Consider the following 18,761-nt stretch of genomic DNA (forward strand, 5'->3'; position numbering starts at 1 on the left):
TATGGTTGAAAAATAAATCAATTTTGAGATTGCATTAATATTTTTTATCTACTCTTTGTACCGTGTTTATAATCACACTTCACATTAAAGAGAAAGCCTTAAGATTTTCTCATTTAATTTTAGAAATTTTTTTGAAACAAGTATAAATAATTTATCACTAAGTTGTTTAATATTAAAATTTGTTTTTTCTTTTTCAGGTACTAAAAGTTACTACCAGAATAAATCATCCAATTAATTAATATTACAAAGAATATTTAAAAAATATAACAATATCAAATCAATTAATAAGCAATAATGTTTGTTAAAGATATTCAAAATCTAAATTTAAATGCAGACATACAAATTAAATATGAATCAGAAGATGATAAACCGGACACTACAGATATATCATCAAATGATATTTTAAAAAATGATAGTAACATCGATAATATTAATAATTTAGATAATAGAATTAATAATAATTGTAATAATATTGAAAATCAAAAAGATTTTAAAATAGATAATGTAAAAAACTGTGATAATAAACAAAGTGAATTAGATATAAACGAAAAAATTAATATTAAGAGAAAAAATTCAATTAATTCAATAGAAAATATAAAAATTCTAAAAGATTTTAATGAAAATCTTAAAATGGAAACCAAAGAAATCATAAATAATAATAAAAATCAATTATATGAAAATAATTTAATTTATAAGGAAAATATGTACCTGAATTATGATATTAATGAAAGAAATAGAATTGAAAGTGATCAAATTAATAATTTAATTATTAATAATAATGTTAATGTACATGGAAATAATATGACAGATGATGAAAAACGAAAACAATTAGTTAAATCAGAAGAATTTAATTTAAGGCTATCAGAAAGGTAATTATATATACATAAACACGCACATATATAAAATATAATTGAAAATTATTCAATTTATTCAATAATACTGTAAAATAATGCAATAAAATTCCTTGTATTACATATTCAATTATATTTTATAATAATTGCATATTTACAGGAGAAAATAATTCTCTTATTTAATTTAACATTTTTTATTTCATTCAATAATATTTTGTTTTCTTATTTTTCTTTCTTCATTTTATTTTTTAGTTCACAACAGAATCGTATGCGATTAGCTATTGGATTATTATTACGTATTGTATTACCATTTGCAAATGGTGTTGCCAGCAGATTAAAAAATTTTCGCACTGATAAAATATGGAAGATGTTAAGAAATTTAGGTACAAATAAACAAACAATAACAAATATGTTAGCATATGCTGCAAATACAATATCATTAGGATTGTCATCAGTACAAGGTAAACGAAAATTTTATAAATTTTGTAAAATAATGTAAAAGGTGAGGGCCAAAGAAATGTAAAATTTATTTTAATTTTATAGCAATCCTGTTCATTAATAGGCTAGTTACATTACAAATTAGTTTTGTAATGGAAATTTTTTTTTTTATGCTTAACGAATAAATGAACTTTGAAGGTTTCTTTTTGTTTGACTGACGTAAAAATCTAGTTTTCCTTTGTTATACACGTGCCATTAAATCAATAATTTTCTTGAAAAAAGTAAAAGCAAGTGACAAAAATTTAATACAAAAAGTATTTTTAATAAGATTGTGTAATTTTAATCTTAATAAAACTTTGATAATTAAATTTTTCCTCTTTTAAATATTTTGTTCTAAAATTATTTAAGTACGTCTTGAATTTTGAAATAAATCTTAAATTGTATAATGTATGTATGAAAGTATGTAAATTTAAAATTAATTTTTTTTATCATTTCATTTCATTCTATTTTTCAGTATCACATAGAATTGATCCTCTTATTAAAATAATTAAATTGAAAAAAGCCCAAATTTTTGAACGTCACTATGATAAAAGTCGAACAATAACATCATTAACAGAATCATCATCTCAAATTAGTTGGGAGACAAAACGAATTATTTATAGTCCTATACGTCATTTAAGTTTACCAAAGATTCAACCTCCCGAACTGATAGAAACAGCTGAACAATGTGTTAGTATAAAAGTATTAGCTGAGCCACCAGAAGGTCAACCAATACGAGCTGATATAATTTTTATACATGGATTACATGGTTCATTACCAAATACTTGGAAACAAGGTTTATGGAGTAATGAAAGAATGCCAGTAGATTTTGAAAGACCACCAAAGCCACCATTAAGACCACCAAAAAGACCAAGATATTCACGTTCAAATATTTTTGTTCCACCGCATTCAAATAAGAAACCAAGATGGGCAGAAAATTTCAATGAAAATGACATATCATTAATAAATGATAATTTTGATTATATTTTAAATCGAGAAGATGAAAAAGAAAATATTAGGTAATTTAAATAAATTATGTGTTATATTTAATGCTAATATAACATTAATTATTTTTTAGATATTTCGATTCTCCATTTAAAGAATCGATTTCATCTCAAGATGAATCAAATGATTATTTAAATGATACTGATTATGCAACATATCCAACATTCCGATTACGATTAGAAGATTATCATTGTCAGTCACCACGTCCAAGATCAGCTAAAAACCGTCCGAAACATGCTGAACCAACTGAAGAAGATATTTTTCCATTTGAACAACCATATTCAAGATGTTGGCCCGGCGATTGGTTACCATTAGATTGTCCTGGTGTAAGAGTAATAGCAGTTAATTATACAACAGATCCACATTTATGGCGTCCAATATGGATTAAAAAACATCATCGATCATCGATGTCAGAACGTGTTCGTGTAATGACTGAACGTTTAATAAAATTAAAAGTTGGTCAAAATCATCCAATCGTTTGGGTTGGTCATTCAAAAGGTGGCCTATATTTAAAACAAATATTAGTTGATGCTTGGGAAAGTGGAAAACAAGCATCTGCACCACTATGGCAAAATTCTAGAGGTGTATTTTTTTATTCTGTACCACATCGTGGCTCTGCCTTAGCTGATATTAATTTACCGCTTGTTCGAAGATCTATTGAGTTGGTTGAAATTGAGAAAAGTAAGTAAAAAAAATTTACGACAATTTGTTGTTAGATTCAGTCTGTTTTATTTATTTTTTATTTTAAATGTTGAAAGGAAAAAGAATTAATTTTATTGATTTTTTTTTTTTGCTTTTTTACCTTGGTAATGACATTTCATTTCAGTCTTTCAATTGGCTTTTTGTATTTTGTCTTACGTAATAATAGGTGAAAATTCTTTTGTTTACTTACTTATGCAGTAAAATTAAATATAAAAGTTCAAAAATAATCTGGGAGAAGCAGATTTCAAATAAATTTTAAATAATACCGTAATTTGTGATATTTTGTAATAAAGTTCAATGTTTATTAAAAGAATGCATAAATGCTATAAATGCGCAATAACTTGGAATATTTAAAATTTGAGCTTAGCTCTATAATTTTGTTTTATTAGCTAGTTAATTACCCATTTTAAAATAAATATTTTAATATTGGTTTCTTTAACATTTATGAGAAATTTTTAATTATGAAATTAAATTGCATATATTTAGGGGTTTAAAAATTCTCATTTTGCTATCAAATTTAAGAATTAAATTAATTTAATTATTTTGTTTTTGTATTTTGCAGATTCAAAAGTTTTAGCAGATCTACATCGTCGTTTTGTTAATCTTTACTATAGTCGACATTTAAAAATCGAAGTATTTAGTTTTGTTGAAACGGCGATGACATTTATGCAAGTTGTTTATTTACGAATTGTTGGAGTTGATTCTGCAGGTAAATTTTGAAATTACATAGAAATTAAATATATTGTTACTAATATTTTAATTACTTTTTATTTTTAGATCCAGGAATTGGTGATGTTTGTGGCTTACAATTAGATCATAGAGAAATTTGTAAACCAAGAAGTCGTAAATGTATCCTATATACAGAATTAGTTAAAATGATTAATAAAGTTTGTTAAATAAAAATATAATTTTTAATATTATAATTTAGACAGGCTTATATACTGATATATATATATATATATAGAATATATATTTTTGTATATATATTTATCTGATATTATAGAATTTAAAAATAGAAAGAAACTTTTGAAATTGTTATATAATTATGATTCACATTATTTTTATTTGTAATATTAAAATTATCTTTTATGTATAAGAGAATAAATTCATATATAGATTTATATATACATATTTTTTTTTTTTGTTATAAGTTTCATCCTAAATTAAAAATTGTTATAATTTTATTGTTTTCAAATTGTAGTTGTATATAAATTAATGGTAAATATTGAATATTTGATGAATATAACAGTTTTGTTGGCTAAAAAAAAAAATTTATGTATAATGAAAAATCCAAAAATTTTATTAGCAATTTATGAAAATTTAAAAAAAAAATTTGGAATCATATACAAAGTTTTTGTTTAAACTCTTATATTTAATAGAATTTATAAAGAAAAACAAAAAATATAAATAAATGATGTTATACATTGTTTAAAAATAAATGAAGAATGTAAAATATTTATTAATGTTTTAATCTAAATATTGTAAAATTGTGCATAAAGACTATGAGAATTTTTTGTAATTTTTAAATTTTGATTGTCAATGAAAATTATTCAAAGTAGATTTTTTTGGCAAAAAAATCATTATTTTACCTAAAATATTTAATGAAATTAAATTGGACTCTTTTGTAGGGATCGTCAAATTTTTTAAGACATATTTATATATTTCAGTTCTTAGATTTTGTGTATTTTAGAAAAATAATAGATTTTTTGTTCAGACTTCTAGAAATTTCTGTTTTGATGGCAAGCTCTGAATTAAATTCAATCAAAAATTTTATTCTCCTCCATTATACTGTTGAATTAAAACAAATCCATTACTACAAATTTTTTTTTTCTAATTACAAATTTATTTTTACTAAATATCCCACTGAATCAAATTCAATTCCATAATAAAAATTTTATAATTAATATCAAAATTCCATAATTATTTAATTTTAAATTATTACTACTATTTTGTTTCTCTTTACATATAATTTCTTCAATATTCATAATTTTTTTTCCAATATTTCTTAAACAAAAATTTTCCATAAATTCTTTTGCATATTTTTCATTCACCATTTCTTTTGTATCACTTTGATTTTCTAATATTAATTCTTCAGTATTATTTTTTAATTCTCTACATATTGGCATACATTTAGGCTGACAAATAATTTTTTCATTTTGAATTGTTCTTGAAAATTTTCCCAATTTCCACATTAATGTTTGTGCATCATATGTTATATTTGATGCTAATTCTAAATGATGACATGATTCTAATAATTTATAAAATTTATTTTGAATTTTTATACCAATTTTATACATTTGTGCTTTACGACAAGAATCAACATGTGATTTTTTTGCTGTAAAAATGCATAATGTTTTACATTCAAAATTTAATGTATCATATGATATTCCATTTAATGTAATTTTACTATTTGGACAATCATCGCATTCAAAATCTAAATCAAGTATTTGACCTGTTGGAATATGAACAAATTTCGTTGGATATGGATCATTAATTTTTTCACGATTTTCTGTTTCTGATATCATAAAGAATGGTGTTGATGATGATGATGATGTCATTGATAAATTATTAATAATGTCCTGGGTTGTATTTAATATAGATGATTGGTTTTTAATGAAATGAGGACTACAACCTAAAATATATAGATAAAATGTTTGAATTAGATTTACTTTATAGATTTTAAATATTTCCTAGAATTTATTGTGGTAAATGTAAAATTTCTTAAATTATTTTTTAAAAAATTTTCATTAATTAAAATTACAACGTTTCATTAATTCAAATTCAATTTTACAATAAATGTCTTTCATTCGTAAGCTAATATGTATGGTGTATTCATCTTGAAATCGAAAATTATAATTGGAAAAACTGAACTGATATTGTGCTCTGTAAAATTTAGTTTAGTAAATCTTAAGTAGAGAATGAAAATTGTAAACGAAATTAAATGTACTGCTGTAAAACACTCTGATATAACAGCAAAATTTACATAACTTCTAATAAAAATTAAATTATTCCCAGTTCATATTTGCATATAGTGCAAAAATTATAAAAAATATCTCAGAATTAAAACTCACTGGAATAACTTTTTTTTGTTTTTGAATGATTACATATAATTTTTAAACTATCTATGAAAGCTTTATTTTCATAAGTAATTACCACTCTATAGTAAACATTTTCTTCAAAAATACTACAAAAAAAATGCTAGATTTTGTACTAGCACGAAATTATATTACAATAACAAAAAAAAAAAAACAATATGTTTGTTTGTATACAGTACAAATATTTGTAGGTAGACAGAGTACTAACACAAAGTATAGGAAAATAAAAAATGTCAACAATTGTTCTCGTTACTTTCGTGCCACTTAGTTTATTATGACGCATTTTTTTTTAGCACTCATTATTACAAGTTTTTGACAAATGACATTCATTTGTAAATATTATTTATACTTAATTGAATGTAAGTATTTGTTTTGTTAGGTAATCAAATTTATGTGATTGCAAGTACCTATATGAATATTATAATTTGTAGATTTGCGCCTGCATGATATGCAATTATTGTTATTAAGATTATCTGAAATCTCAGATTTTTCTTTTATTAATCTTTGTTATCTGTTAAGATTGTACGCGAATTATTGAATTAAAAGAGATTTCAGGGTACATAACTAGATACTATGAAAAATTATGAAAAATTCTATTAAAATTTGTAACATAAAAATTAATTCAATGCTTTCGAATTATTCAATTGAATTCTAATTGTTTTAAAATTTCAGAACCATGAAAAACATGAACTTTAAATAAACCTTTATGTTGGACAATATTTAAATAATTAATTCTGGCAGAATGTATATGATTGTATCTCATAACTGTTTGTGATCTTGTAATTTTAATGCCAAAAATTGAATAAATAATTTCATTCATCGGCACATTTATTTGTTCCACATTTAAGCAAATCTATCATATTTAACTATATAAAATTAAATTATATACCATCTGTTTTCATTAATTAATTATAAAATTAAAACTTACCACGTTCTAATTGTTTCAATAAAATATTTTCCAATTCAATTGTTTCCGAATTATAAATTGGAGGCCAATAATAATTCTTGTTGTTGTTGTTGTTGTTATTGTTGTTTTTATTATCATTATTAGTTTCACTTGCATTCTTAATTAAATCATATTCTTGCATTTCTTGTGTATTCACTATTAAATTAAATTTAATTAAAGTAATAAATAACGTCATAAAACCGGTAATAAAATTCATTTTCTTCTTTTTTTTTATTTTTTTGGATTTTCACCTTTAATTCACTTTTAATCTTCAAAGTTTTTCAAATAAAATGCACAAAATATTGTAAAAGTGAAAATTGAAAAAAAATTAAAAATGAAAAATTAAAAATTTTTTTTTTTTTTTAAATTTTCCAAAATGCTTCATCTGTATGTATAACTAAATCAAGCTATTAAATGCAACTATTATTAAAATTCAATAATTTTTTAAGCAGAAACTTGTTTTAAGCTTAGCAAGTAAATGTTAAATGTCTACATAATCTCGCCTATATAAAAGAGCAATTCAAGCGATCTGTTAAACAAATTATAAAAAAAAAACTGATTTTATGGTAAATATTTGATATTCGTGTTATTATTTAAGTCCACTTTCTGTTTTATTTTTTAGTTTTGCTCGCTAAAGTGAATAAAATGGAAAATTTAAAATGAAAAAAGCATATAAGAAAAATGAAGAAAAAAAATTTTTTTTTTTTTTTTTTAAGTATTTAAGTGGGAGTTCTTTATGTTTGTCCTAATATGACTTAAGTAATAGAATACAAGGCATACATACATTCAAACATATCTTCTTATATATGAAAATCATATGATGCTTTCATATTATACGCAGTGTTCCGACATTTACGGTTACCAATAAAAATTTTTTAAAATTTTTCTCTTTATTTTCATTAATAAAATTGAATATGAAAGAAATGCAAATACCGAATGGCCGAAAATGGCTAGACTAAATTAATATATTAGAGCAGAGATAAGGTCATTTATTTACAGCCACTCATAATAATAATAATCTTTGTAATAATATTGAGCCCTTTCGCTATTATTGAGCAAAAGAGCTCAATATTATTACAAAGGTTATTATTACTATTGTAGTAAAATTATGTTGCACCAAAGAGTGAAAGCACAAATGAATTCAAAGAGTCAAAACACAAATCCATAAAAAGAGCACTTTTTTTTAAAAAATGAAAAGTAAATGCGAAAGTAAAAGTAAATAAGGTTGGTGCAATAAGGATGGTGTAATTAGGATTTTTGCACCAAATCCAAACCAGCAAATTTTTTTGCACCAATCTCTAGTAATACTGATTTTTTTAATTTGAAAAGTGCTCTTTGGTCTCGCTATTGGATGTGATCTGATCACGTAAAATGTTTAAATGCACATCTGAAATATGCTAGTAAAATATTTTATGAATGAACTCAAATATCATAAAAAAAATTTAATTCTACATTTATTCGTCATGTTTTCAAAAGTGAGAGAGAGAGAGAGAGAGAGAGAGAGAGAGAGTGAGAGTATTCTACAAGTGACATACCGCGCTATACATTGATTTATGTTGTGTATAACAGATATGAGACACCCTATATACAATCTAATATCTAATAAGGTGTTTCTATATGTCATATATATACATGTTATATATAAAAATATAAATTAAGAGATTATAACTAGAATTTTATTAAAATCAACTTTTTCAAAATTTTTCATTTTTGAATATAATAAAAAAAGGTGCATTATTTTGTTATCCAAAACGAGCTTAATTCTGGTTTTGTTATATGGAAAACCATTTGTTTTAATTTACATACACACATTCATATATATGTATATATGAAAAGTAACTGTTCTACATTCTAATTAAAGAATAATAAATAGGCGAATTGTCTGTAAATATCAAGTACTTTTGTTTCACTGGTCAAGAATAAATCATGAAAAATTTCAAGTTTTATAAAATAACATTGAAACTTTGGAAAATTTTGCAATTAATTCCAAACGATTCTAGGATGATATAAATTAAATTATTAGGAAAAAAATGCTAGAAAGCTTATACTATATTTGAATAATTTATGGCGATGATGCAAATAAGTGGGAAAACCCTCTGAAAATCCAAAAGATTATTAAAAATAAATTGTGATTCCCATAAATTAAACATTAGAATACTTATTATTCAAATTATTTTAAAAATATTAGAGTTATTATAATGGTATTTAGGATATACACTTGTATATTCCAAACTGTAATTGTATTTTTTGTTATACTATATGTTAGCTCTTATAACTGATATAAAATTTCATTAATTTTTGTCTTACTTTAAAGGTAAATATAATTAAAAGTTGAAAAATGAAATTTTATTCGTTCACCTGACCAATTCACTATAAATACAATAAATCAAATGTAACTGTGTGTGTATGTATATTGATTTAGTTAAGTGAATTGTAGTGGGTAATGCAAATTTTAAATGAGCATTAGTATTGTTGTTATTATTTTTTATGTTTCTTGTTCGTTTTGGTATTTTCTCATATTAAGAATAAAAATGTGTGAAAATTAGGTATTTGATATAGTTATAATGTAGAGGTGATTTTGAATAATTTCAACTGTTTATTATAAATGTAGATATTTTTTAAGCATATATAACACTTTTTATGAGGGTATTCATTTATTATTCTTCACGGAAATGATCTGTGATATTTTTGTGCTTCTTATATAAAAAATTTAATATTTTAACATTTAGATTTTAGATTTATAATGATTTATAATGAATGAGCCCCGTCAAAGAGGAAAAACAAAAAAAATTTTTTTTGTTGACTAAAAATTTAAGATGGGTAAATTAATTCCGTTCCTCTCAATTTAGTCCAAACATTACATTTCGTATTTGTTTACGAGAACTTCGATCTTTCTTGACTCATTTAAATTATTTTGAATTATAAAATTAATATTCCGTGTTCCCTTTTCAGCAGTTGGGATCATTATAATAATTTAGAGAAATTACCGTTTTAGAAATTATTGAAGATGACCATTTTGGAAAAATATTAATATATTTTGGAAAATTTGATATCAACGAAATATGTACACATTATTTGCAAAATTCTTCAAAATGTTAAACAATTGCGGAGTGTAGGAAAATTCTCCACAATAAATAATAAATTCTATAGTTACTGCACAAAATTAATATATTTTAACAAGTTGTTGTACACTCTCAAAAAGAAAACTCTCTTATTTAATTTTTCCTCATTAAAAACAATGAAAATATTGCTATTAAATATTAAAATACGAAAAAATAATTCAGATAACGCAATTTTTAATTTACGCATCATCCTAAATATATGCAAAATTAAATAATAATATAAAAATTTAGAGAGAAGAAAGAAAATTTTCAAGTAGAATGTTTTATAGTATCTAAAATAATACGATGTGGATAAGATTTTCAAATCGAACTAATGGATCATATGAAAAAGGAAGAGATAAAGAAAGGACTCACAAGTAAATGAATCAGAGTATGTTAATTGAACCTTTCAAATATTTATGTTAAAAGTTTTTTATAGGACAATCTCTGCAGATTTCATTACAATTATTAAATAATATTGATTTTTTTAAACTATACTGTTATCAAGATCGTTGAGTAATCCGATAGTATAGAAACGAAGAGATAAATGAACTCATAATTCACTTAATTACTTACGAACTCATAATTAACTTTTATCATTAAATTTAAAAATTATTTATAATTTAATTTTATTATACTAATATTTACATACACATAAATAAAATTTAATCTAAGTCCAATATTAAAAATAAAATTTATTATTTAAATTAAAGTAAAATTCCTTTAACATTTAATTTTGGTAAATGTTTTACAACCTTCACAAAATCTGGTATACTACAAGCATACGAATAACCATTTGTTATATTATCTTTTTTCCATTTAAGCCAATTAATTTGATTACTAATATCATTACAAATTATATAATCATTTTCAATTTCTTCTAATGTTAAATGTGGATTATTAACACCAATTAAAACAATACCTTTTCTTGATTTACGATCAATTACAATTTTATAAAATAATTTTGGTACTGGTACTTGATTTTTACTATTATCATTAGTATTATACAAATATAATTCTCTAAATACACCTTTTGAATCTTTCAAAGAACTAACACCCCATGTACCAGTATATAAATCAACATATAATTTTTTTTTTGCAATAAAATTACGAACACCATCTTCAACAGCAAGCCAATTACCAGAATTAAATGTTTGCCATTGTGGTGCAACATTAATATAAAAGAATGTTCCCAATTGTTGTACACCATAAACATAATCTGTTTTAGCTGCTAAATGTCCTCTTGCCAAATATACATATTTATCAATATCAAAATATTTTTCATGATTACCACCTAAAATACGTCCAACTGTTTTGATTTGTTCATTTTGTGTATATAATTTATTGATATTAAGTTTTTTAAAGAATTTTCCCTGTTGAAAATATGGTCGCGTAACATTACGTTGATATTTATTATTAAATGGTCCCATATTATGTTGAACATAGTATGTTGAAGCAGATATTTCATCATGACAAATTTCCATAAGTTTAACAAATTTTTTATTTATAATTTCAAATCCTATTTCAGCTATCATTGAATTATTATAACATTTTTTTGTTGTTGGACGTGCAATATAATCATTTGTTTTAGTACAAATAAATTCTGTGAAATTATAAATTTTCCCTGAAACCTCATAACTGGTGCCACCTTTACATTTTGATGTTATATTTTTTAAATTTAAAAATGGCGATGCAAATCCTTTAGTACAATGAAATTCAATTTGTTTTCCATTCGGTATATGTACATTTCCGGATGTATCGGGTTCATAAAAATCAATTGAATTTGGTACTAAATATAATGGTTGTGGATCTTTAATATCTTTATTAACATTAAATGTGCATTCTGAAAAAAATAATCAAAATAAAAATTATTATTTAATTTAATTTTTCAATAAAATTTCTCACCTTTTGATACAAATTGTTCATCTATATTATAATTATTGAGATTCCATTGTATTTCTGGTAAATCATCCTCAATTATTGAAGGAATTGTTTGATATTCTCTTGCCTCCAACCACGGAGTAAAAGCAATACCAAGGCATAGTACGAAAAGTGTTTGAAAAGACATTTTCTCTGTAAACAGCTTATTTTAAAACTGGTTATTCTTATACACTGATTACACGTATTTAAATAAAAAAAAATTTCCTCGGTTTCCTCCCCTTGTGTGTCCTCTTCTCTTCATTTCATCCCTCATTCAAATACATGTATATAATGTGGATAATCTTATCGAAAAGATATGAGCATTTCAAAAGTATATATAGGTACTTGTCGCTTAACTTTTAATCAAATTGTTGACGCTTATTTTAAATTGTAACTAAAAATATAAAAAAGAGAAAAACCATTTTTAATTTTCGATTATAGAAAAACTTATAATAAATGCCGTTTTTTTATTGTTATCACAGTTTTGAGTTTTTTTTTTTTGTTTAAATATATTTTAAAATTATGTAAAATTAATTTGATTACAAACCTGATAAAATTGTGAACAACACTAGAGTAAATGAATATTTTTGAGTTGCATGTAAATGCAAAATTTTCAAGAGATTTTAATGAAAAATGTGAGATTTTTTATCTCTTAACTCTTGAGTACAAAATTTGTAAACAACACAATTAAAGCTTTGAATAATTTTATTAAAGATTTTTATAGTTTTGCTTACTGCGCTCTCAATGCGCATGTCTAAGAAATCTTATATTCAATTGTGTAGTCAGTGTATATAAGATAAACTCTGTACTCTTTAGATATATGTGTAGTTAGGAACATATCCTATACCTATGTGTATAGTGAAATTACTTAATGATATAAGATGATTCATTAAATGTTTTTGAGCGCATCTTAATTACGAAAAAAATTTTAAAAGCAGTGAAATTAAAGAAAACTTACTATAGAACTTGCAATAATAAAAATAGTAACAAAATTTTGTTTTGTTATAAGAATTCTTCTGCATTGCATAATATTTGAGAAACGAATATCAGATATAAACAGGTAATACTGATTTAGCATTCTTATGGGAGAATCGTAAAATTCAAATAAATTAACAGATGTTCTAGTTAAAGCTGCCAATACTCGAACGGCCTTGGAAACAACAAATAAATAGCAATATGCAATTGAATAGAACTAAATATTAATTTAAATCTCAAATTCTTATAATTGTCATATAACAATTTCGACACTATAATTCGAAGTATAAAAATAAATCTCTTATAATTAAACTCAAATATTTTGAAATGGCATTATATTAATATTCCTGTAATACCTGATGGGTACAACACATAATCGATCACATTTTTGAAGTGCTGCATAAGATTATGATAGAAATTTGCTTTAAATAATTATTTCAAATTCTACGAAAGATAGAAATTAGACTTTAGGTAATGTGCCTAGAAAAATGTAAACTTGGTTTTCAGTAGAGGTTTATTTCTTTGCTAATTTTCCCAGGTAATTTTGCTAACAACCAATATTGTAATATTAAATTTGAAGAGGTGCCGTCAATAAGTTTCTGAGATATGGTCAAATATGTAAAGTCGATTTTTAGTAAAAGTTTACGCTTATCTAGTATCGAGAAACGTATTTTTACACGCCGAAAAATTCGACATGTAAAATTTGATGCCATCAAATAACCCCCCACTATTTGTGTGGAGTGCGTTCAGTAAATATAATTTTGAATAGTTTATATAGATAAAATCTAAGAGCTTAAACAACTCTTGACACTCTTGAAACCCACTTTAGTTTTTTTACCTGTATAAAAATCAAATTTTCACTTTGTATTTTCAACCTATATGTAGAATTATATTCAGAATTTGATATGATTGAACAGTCACTTTAAAAAAAGCAAGTGGATGAACTTTTGAAAATCGCATAGATATTTATAAAAATTACTTACTTAATTATATCAGTGGAAATCTTTTTTAATTTGACATTAATTGTATTAAATCGTAAATATTTTTAATTTTAAATGCGTAAAATAATTGAGGTAATTAAGTTTTTAAATATAACAAAATATTAAAAAGTTTCCATTATTGGGAACTTTAACCCAAGTTCAAATAACTTTATTGTGTTTTTGTGTCTACATTTCATTGCATGGGAATGATGTTTCAGCACTTTAAGCTAAATCGAGAGCTCTCCTTCGTTTCAGTTTTTCTATTCGAATCCTCTATACTATACAGGTTGAGAATCCTCAACAATTACATGCTACTCTAAACGTGAGTCACTTTGTTTCGTGGTACAATTACTTATTTCATTACTTATTAAAAGTCAATTAATTTATTTAGCTCAATTGAGTTTGGTATGAGAAGGAAAGTTGTTTTGAAAAATTTTTAGAGCTCCCAATTTTTTTTTTAAATTATAAAATTAGCAAAGACTCCTTATTTCAATTAAAATTTAAGTTAATCAGTTTATAAGAGTCAGAATTAATCAGTTTATCTTGTAAACAATTTATTATACACTCATTTAATTTAATAATCTCAATTACAATTAACAGAACATTTTTTTTGTTTTATTAAACATTTGTTTTTAAACCAATTAATTATTATTAATTATTAATGATTTTTTTTTTCGAAATGATTTTGAAAATTTATTAATTATACGAGTAATAAAATCGTTTAAATGAAATTTAAATAAAAACTAAATTACCCATTTTTTTTTCTTTCCCGTATAATTAGAATTATGACGATTTGCTGACTTCCCTTTAAGGTTAGAAAATATTTAAAGAGTTAGATTAATGATTGTAAATTTCACTGTAGTATAACAATTCCGTTGTTAAGTGTACAATTTTAGTTTTGTTGATCGAATTCAATGAAAGTCTATAAATACTTAATTTTTTTAATAAGAATTCAGAATTTTTGACTTTTAATACCAAGCGATTAATTTATTCGCATTGTTTTTTAACACTAATTGATTATTTTAAATTTAAGTGAATAAAATTAAATATAAAGTTGTTGAAATTGCTGTTATACAAATAAAAATCAGGTAATTTAAAATTGTAAAATAGTAATTAGTAACATGTGTGTGTGTTTTTTTTAAATACTTAAAATTTATAACAAGAACTTCATTAACTACAAAATAAAATGGTTTAATATGTTATTAATGGCACTGACCTATACCAAAGTAAATTAAGAAGTGACATTAATAGTATTTTACGTGTTTCAATGAGAGGAACGGTAAATAATTTGATATTTGTATTAGTATCGTCTCATTCGAAGTGAATATTGTTATGTATTTGATTTGAAATTGTAATTATTTTTTGTTGAGTTTCATAGTGTATTAGTATTTTACTTATAATTGTAAAAATTATTTATGTTGTTGGGAGCATTGTTGAATGAGATCTGATTAAAATCAGGCTCTGCATAGAAATATTTTTAATATGTAAAAATGGTAAGCTACAGCTATAAATAAACGTAATTGAAAAAAGCTAAAAGTTCATTTAATTATTCGAGTATGGTTATAAGAATATAAACTAGTTGAACTATGGCCAATTAATTTATCATAATCTTTACGAAAAATAACAAATTTTTTTATCCGAAAATTATGCAATTGTTTGATAATTTATTGATTGATGATTTTATGATTGATTCATAAATAAATAAAGCCAATTTTTTTCTAATTCTAATTAGATACTAGTTTCCTAGAAAAATGGTAAGTATATATGTATATACACAAAAACATTTCTAAATATGAAAATATTAAAATTTCTATTTTTCTATTTTTGTGTAAGGTCTTTTGTAGGGTACAATAGTAATTTGTTGTTATAATAGTGTTATTATAAGTAGATGGTTAAAAGTGCGCGAAAACGCTAAAAAGAGCGCGAAAATATTTTTTAAAAGTTTTGGTCAAAATATATAATTAATAATTGATTTAATTGTGAAAATATTTAATAAAATTATTCGAATACGTGTTAGTGCTTTTATTTAAACATAATTTCAATAAAATTTTTTATAATACTTGGATGACCTTTATATAGGGTCTTAAAACATATTCAATGAAATTAAATTTTAAAAATTTAAAATTTTGATCTAAATTATGTTACTTGTTTCATCCTTAATCCCTTCCACCTTTCCAATAATTTTAAACTTCCTATCGTAATACAATGTGCAATGTAATACAATTAGTTTATGTGTGCTTATAACTCTGGGTTTTTCTAAAAAATGTATTGTAGCTACTAAATACAATATTTATTTATTTACTTTACGTGCTTTTCGAAGAAAAGTATCGGCTGAGTATGAGATAACAATTGATTATAATTTGTTGTTGTTATGTATGAACGTGACTTCTAAGATAATTTATAATGTAAATAAATGTAGGTTAGAAGTATTCATACAATATTTCATAGAATATTGAATTAAATTTTACCATGTGAAATTATGTTTTACGTGTTTATTTTATATGCATAGAATAAAAATAAAAAATAAATTAGGTATATGAGTAATCTGTGATTCGGATTTACTTCTAACATCTAAAATTATAGATTAGCAGCAGATTTTGTTAACTGGTACTAGGGCCGTGCTACTTAGGCTTAGACTACTAAGGTCCCCACAGTCTGTAGTGTTCCGACATGACTCTGGTGAGAATTCTCACCTGATTCTTATCCCTAACTCTATAATCTTTTGAAATCGTTTCTGGTCATAATCTTCCAGAATCTCCTTGTCGGCGGTCCTCCAGTGCGGCTATCCAACATAATCGTTAGATCCAATCCGAATACCCCATTTCATGGCTGAACCGTACGTACCGTTCCCATGGGTTCCTGGGACCCGTCCCTGTACAGATTTTTGACTCATCAGTGCACCACCTGATGGTGTGTGGTCCCACCATCAGGAGCCTGAAAATGCGTGCTCCCAATTCATTCTGGTGCTTAGGAATACGGTAAAATTTTTCTCAATACCGTTCCGTGCTTAGACAACGCCAAGAGCTGATTCTTCTTGACAAGATGATTCTGATCCCCTTCCTCGACTAATTCCAGTACATTTATCCCCAATCTCAAAATGACATGCTTCGAAAACCCCCCAACAAAAAAGTAGAAAGACCTTAGTCCCAAAATCAACTGCACTATAGCAATCGGGCAAATTCTCATAGTTCCCGTGATGGTGAAACATTCGAGTCTCTTTAATCGTTCCAGATTCTTCCTAGCAGCTATAAGTCCGGGAAATTTTAGACTATTTTTTATTTTTTCGAATTTCGTTATTATATTTTTATAAAATTCGTTACGGTTTTTTGGCGAAGGAGTCAAAAACTCAAAAAATATATTGATACCTTTGTTTTATTGAATATCCATCGCCTATAAATAACGATACTAATCCGTCGTGTATAGTTGTATAGGTAATTTCAAAATCAATATATGTATAATCGAATCATGATAAATGAACTTGTTATTTCCTTGCTTAATTCCTTACTTCTTCAACTACTAAATTTTGCCACTAAACGACAGATTTTATTATTGAAACTTCCACAAAACCTAATTTTTTTTTCTTTTTCGACAAGGACTTTTTTTTTTGAGTTTGAAATAAAAATTTTATTATTCATTTCATAAATTCTCATTAATTTTATTTACGAAAATATTAAAATATAAAAACAAACACAAAAACAAACAAATTTGACTTATTTTTGTCTCTCATTAGAGCTCAGCATAAATAATTAGTCAATATTGTTTAAAAAAGTACCAAAAAAAAAAATATTATTATCATATGAAGTGAGGATGTAGGTGTACATAGAAAAAAAATATAATGAGATGAGAGTAAATTCTAAACCTGAGTTGGTCTCAGCACTTTTCGTCTTATTATCAATGCTATATAAGGGGTAGTGTTTGAAATTTAAAATTCAGTCAAACAGAAATTTTTCGGCAATAATTATTTATTTAGCACAATTTAAATTTTTAAAATAAAATTTTAATATTTAAAAGATCAGTGTATGTAACAGAAGAATATAATAACTACCTATCTATAATTACAAAATAATAATTAAAATTTTATAATTAAAAAATATAAATATGAAAATATTAAGAAATTATTATATAACAATTATTTTAATTTTTATACAATTAATAATATCAAATAATTGTAAGAAATCTGATTTTGATTACAATGATAATAATTATGATGATATAATTAAAACACATAAAAGAAATAAAAGATGGGCAAAATCAACAAATTTCTTTCCAAAATGGCCAAATGCAATTGTGAATTATAAAATAAGTTGTACAGAATTTAGTAAGTTTTATTTGTTTTTAGAAAAAAATTATTATATTAAAATTATAATTTTAATTAATTTGTAGCTGACGATGAATTAATTTTAATAAGAAGTGCTTTAAATGAAATTGAAAATCGTACTTGTGTCCGATTTGTACAATATGATATTAATGATAATTCAGTTCGGGATTACATTGATGTAGAAGTAAGTATAACATAATTATTTTATATAAGATTTTTAATTCTCGTAATAAGTATAACAATTTTTTTTAATTATTTTCGTTACTCATTATTTATTATACACGTAATTATAGATGATACTTTGTTTATTTACTTTCCTGTATTATTTTGAATGTTATGCTTAAAAAATTTATAATTGTGAACTATTAAATGAAAATATGTAAATATTTAT

At 23.8% G+C, this 18,761-nt stretch overlaps 3 protein-coding genes across 3 annotated transcripts in view; 1 reads left to right on the forward strand and 2 right to left on the reverse strand.

Annotated features, from left to right (window-relative positions):
• The first annotated feature begins 212 nt into the window (after positions 1-212).
• LOC129606604 (uncharacterized) lies at positions 213-4,490 on the forward strand. Its single transcript, XM_055516998.1, has 6 exons — positions 213-869; positions 1,104-1,312; positions 1,804-2,347; positions 2,407-3,014; positions 3,598-3,744; positions 3,813-4,490. Exons 1-6 carry the CDS (start codon positions 295-297, stop codon positions 3,929-3,931), a joined length of 2,202 nt encoding a protein of 733 aa, XP_055372973.1. The 5' UTR covers positions 213-294; the 3' UTR covers positions 3,932-4,490.
• A 386-nt stretch (positions 4,491-4,876) lies between these two features.
• LOC129606607 (probable polyketide synthase 32) lies at positions 4,877-7,626 on the reverse strand. The gene is made up of 2 exons (XM_055517001.1): positions 7,059-7,626; positions 4,877-5,667 (listed from the first exon to the last, which is right to left on the reverse strand). Exons 1-2 carry the CDS (start codon positions 7,291-7,293, stop codon positions 4,910-4,912), a joined length of 993 nt encoding a protein of 330 aa, XP_055372976.1. The 5' UTR covers positions 7,294-7,626; the 3' UTR covers positions 4,877-4,909.
• A 3,226-nt stretch (positions 7,627-10,852) lies between these two features.
• LOC129606599 (uncharacterized) overlaps positions 10,853-18,761 on the reverse strand; it is a 29,454-nt gene continuing 21,545 nt past the window's right edge. Inside the window, exons 8-9 of the mRNA XM_055516992.1 lie at positions 12,083-12,260; positions 10,853-12,020 (exon numbers count right to left, since the gene is read on the reverse strand). Coding sequence (XP_055372967.1) covers positions 10,885-12,020; positions 12,083-12,260 — 1,314 coding nt within the window. The 3' untranslated portion in view covers positions 10,853-10,884. The remainder of the gene's footprint in view (positions 12,021-12,082; positions 12,261-18,761) is intronic.

This window comes from Condylostylus longicornis, unplaced genomic scaffold (genome assembly GCF_029603195.1).
Source record: "Condylostylus longicornis isolate FDR11 unplaced genomic scaffold, ASM2960319v2 ptg000019l, whole genome shotgun sequence".
Lineage (NCBI taxonomy): Eukaryota > Metazoa > Arthropoda > Insecta > Diptera > Dolichopodidae > Condylostylus > Condylostylus longicornis.

Coding starts and splice junctions, on each gene's coding strand:
- LOC129606604 (XM_055516998.1), top strand. CDS start 295: ATGTTTGTTAAAGATATTCAAAATCTAAATTTAAATGCAGACATACAA. Junction 3,015..3,597: donor GTTGGTTGAAATTGAGAAAA/GTAAGTAAAAAA, acceptor TGTATTTTGCAG/ATTCAAAAGTTTTAGCAGAT. Junction 3,745..3,812: donor TGTTGGAGTTGATTCTGCAG/GTAAATTTTGAA, acceptor TTTTATTTTTAG/ATCCAGGAATTGGTGATGTT.
- LOC129606607 (XM_055517001.1), bottom strand. CDS start 7,293: ATGAATTTTATTACCGGTTTTATGACGTTATTTATTACTTTAATTAAA. Junction 5,668..7,058: donor ATTGAAACAATTAGAACGTG/GTAAGTTTTAAT, acceptor TATATATTTTAG/GTTGTAGTCCTCATTTCATT.